At 49.3% G+C, this 3,522-nt stretch overlaps 1 protein-coding gene across 1 annotated transcript; it reads right to left on the bottom strand.

Annotated features, from left to right (window-relative positions):
• Positions 1-234: 234 nt before the first annotated feature.
• TERG_03949 (uncharacterized protein) lies at positions 235-2,722 on the bottom strand. The gene has a single exon (XM_047748188.1). The coding sequence runs from the start codon at positions 2,300-2,302 to the stop codon at positions 1,913-1,915; it is 390 nt and encodes a 129-aa protein (XP_047604165.1). The 5' UTR covers positions 2,303-2,722; the 3' UTR covers positions 235-1,912.
• Positions 2,723-3,522: the final 800 nt, after the last annotated feature.

Here is a 3,522-nt window from a genome sequence, read left to right as displayed (position 1 = left end):
TCAGGCCATCCTCTCAGCCCAGAGTCGGTACGATTCCGGTGAAGGAAGGTATAGTCCCACAGTTGTAGCTTCATGCGTAGAACAGATAAAGGTGCCTGGTCGCGGTTCGCTTACTCCCTGCGATTGTAATGTTCTCCGGGTCCAACCTGCTGCTACGCTCAGTTTCCTGCCGGGGTCTTGCTCTCATGGCCAATACACCCACCGAGACAATGTCGGGGGGGGGGGGGGGTTGCAGAAGAGGCAAAAAAGGAGAGCATCCCCGGCCCTTTTTATCTCTTTCCCTGGCCCAGTCACGGCTTAGTACCGTCCGTGATGCTCTCTAAACATGCTTACATGCTGGCGGGAAGAGACAAAAAGCTTGCCTGGTGCTGTCGCTGGCTGGCTGCCATGTCCTGCCTGTCACATTCCACCAATCTCTGCATTCCAACAAACCCCGTCTGGTTCCGTAGGATAAAGACGATATCCCTCCTCTTTTTTTTTCACAGTCTGCGCTATGCCCAACCTGATACGGGACGGAGTACGCCCGGCATCACATTCGCAGGAGAAAGAAGAAAAAAAGGGGGTAGTGGATGTAGGATGTTGCTGTATAACTGAATAGTAATTTGAACATCGCCGTCACCATCACCAGCCAACCAACCAACTAGCCGGCCGTCACCAACAAGATAAACTACTAGTTAGTTTAACTGCTGGGCTGCAGTGGACGCAGAAGAGAAGACAGTGGAAGCGGAGGGAGGCAGTCGCTGACACCGCCCTTTGCACAGCCCTTTCACACCGTCTTTCTTACCCTACCTTTGATACTACTCCATAGGATTTCAACCAGCAGCCAACGTCTCCCTCGCTTACATACACCCCTCTTGCTCGCTCCAGAGTCACCTCCCCGCCCCATAAGTATATCAGCCACATGGATGCGCTGCTGGCGATGTCAGGCATCAACAAGGTCCCGTCGTCCTCCTGAAACAGCCGGCGATTCCACCCAAACAGGTTTTTTGTGACGCCTGGGTCGAGTCTGCTGCCATGCTTAACGCTTCTCCGATATAGGCTCAGCAACTGTCCGGCCCTACCTTGTGAACCCGTCGCATATCCAGATCTATATCCTCCGTGCTCCTGATTCCTGGCGCTGTTACAGGCTCGTTGCATGCCAGGAAGTCGTCTGCTTCTTCGCCCGCTGTTCCGACTCGAACGACTCAATGTCCACCCGCCCTTTATTCACGGAAATTAATAGGTCTGGTCTCAATTTCAAGAAGTGGGATCAAAGTAAGATTACCCTGTTTTTAATTGAAAAGAAAAAAAAAGGAAAGGAAAGGAAAAAGAAAAGAAAAAACGGTCGACTGGGTCATCTTTTTTAACGGCGCTGGCGCTGGCCTGTCCCGATCTTCGCTCGCAATTGGACCGTCCTTTCACTGTCATCAAATTAGCGTCGGGCCCGTCTGGCAAAGGAGCGAAGGCGTGAGGAAGGGAAAAGAAAAGTACGAGAAAACGGCGGATCCATCGGCAACAGGGTCCAGACTTGCGTCTTTCTCATCTTTCTGGCGCTTTCGATATCAGTTTTAGTTTGGTTCCCATTCAAATATAAGGCAGGTTAGACAAAAGGTAGGGAGTAAGGGTGGAGGAAGATCTCTTGCAAGATCTAGAAGCGTTCTTTGTTTATACCGAGGCTGACGGATCGCAAAGGGCCAGCGAGGCTAGAACTGTTCCTCTCATCTCCCTGGGCGTGCGAGAGGGCCTTTTTTTTTGCCGCTTCTTCCTTACTTTCTTTTTTTTTCGTTTTGCTTCGCTTTGCCCTCAGCCTTGTTTTGCCTTGACGCCCATGCGGGTTCCGAGAACCAGTTTGCAGGTTATACATCTAACGCTGTCCCTCTATATATGGAACAGGGAACGTGTACACTTTCCTCTGCGCGTATATCTTGTTCTCTTAATACGATGATGCGCCCGACGAGGCACGCCGTAGCGCCAGCGGTGGTTGGAGATTTGAGGTTTGCCAGCCAGACTCAAGAGTCACTCTGGTTTCATGCTTTTTCTTTCCCTTTCGAGCCATTTCTTTGCTAGCAATTCTTGTCCTTCCATCCCACACCCCCCTGGCAATTCGTGTCCCCCGGAAATCACAGCGTACGGTACCAAGCCTTGTCTTGACAAATGATGCCACTGCCATGTCATCAGCGCCGGATGAGAGTAAAGGCACCGGTTCCCGGTCGTCGTCAGCACCGGGGGGCGGCAGGATGCATTGTTGGAATTGGTTAAGACTACACAGAGCCAGGCCTAAGCAAAGAAGACAAACAGAAAATGTCTTTTTAAGCTTATTCATTTGGCTCAGCGATGCGCATCAGTAGGGCAGGGTAGAGGTCGCGTTTGTTTTTCTTCATCCTCTTCTTTTCTTTTCTCATCTTCCACAATTCTGGCTGCAGCTGGATTATTAATAACTGTGACTTGCATGAGATTCGAATCATTCTCCCTGCATTTCCTTCGTCATTGTGCATAAATATGCAAGTACGTAAGGAGAAATAAATATCAATATCCCAGCTGACACATGTACGTGGTTTTTCTGTGTGCAGTTGCACTCCATACGAAGCAACGCTTGGCTTCCGCCTTTTTGGGTCATCCCCCTCCTCCTCCCCATAATCCTTGGGTGGATTCAAGTTGAAAATGCAGGTTGGGCATCACCCCAAGCCACGATCAACGGCTTTTCTCTGAGGGCCTGATAGCTGCAGCTCGTTCATCACCCATCACCTTTTATTTTCATTTTATTTTTTTTTTTTTTTCAAGGCTAGGTGCTGTGGGAAGTCCGTTTTTTTCCGCGGCGTATCAGCCTCGATGAATAAAAATAGGGGTAAGATAAAGAAGAGAGCGGGGTAGGGGGCAGTTAGATGACCCCTTTTCAGTTGTCTTGTCCTCGTTCTTTGACGAAAGGGAAATCATGTCTGTACGGAAATAGTGTCGTGAGTGATATACCAACCCAACCTTATCAGTAGAGGGGGACGACGAACCGCGGAGAATCTTGAATGATGGTAAAGTTGATCCGGAATCCTGTTAAACTCGGAGTAACTAAGCACCTTGTATGAAGGAAATGTGAAGTCTTCCACTACTCCGGCCACGCTGAGGCTGGTCAGCCCCCAATGCATGATGCAGTCAGCCAAGACAGGAGTACAGCAAAGAACCGTCAAGGGTATCACAGAATATATCCAACCAATCTCTCTTCACACGCACACTTTTTTCGCTCTTTGCTTTTCATAATTCATAATATCGGCAAATACGCTGCGCCTGTACTATCCCGACTCTGATTCCCATCGCGTAATGGAACGAAATCCCGAGAATGGCCATTGGAAAGGTTGGGCAGCAAACTTCCAGCACTATTGCGGACGGGAAAGCCGCAAGCTTGCTGTGAGGTTGCTTTCTTTTTTTGCCCTCCTTTTCTCTTCCCTTTTGAGTTACTTTGTTCCGTTTTTTGGTTTCGATTCTTCTTTGGCTTTCGCCTCTTCTCTGACTTGGAAAAGCTTAAATAAAGAAGCAAAGCTTCTGTGCCTGCTG

The sequence above is a fragment of the Trichophyton rubrum genome (genome assembly GCF_000151425.1).
Source record: "Trichophyton rubrum CBS 118892 genomic scaffold supercont2.4, whole genome shotgun sequence".
Classification (NCBI taxonomy): domain Eukaryota; kingdom Fungi; phylum Ascomycota; class Eurotiomycetes; order Onygenales; family Arthrodermataceae; genus Trichophyton; species Trichophyton rubrum.
This window is presented reverse-complemented; position numbering and strand designations above follow the sequence as displayed.

Coding starts and splice junctions, on each gene's coding strand:
- TERG_03949 (XM_047748188.1), bottom strand. CDS start 2,302: ATGAATAAGCTTAAAAAGACATTTTCTGTTTGTCTTCTTTGCTTAGGC.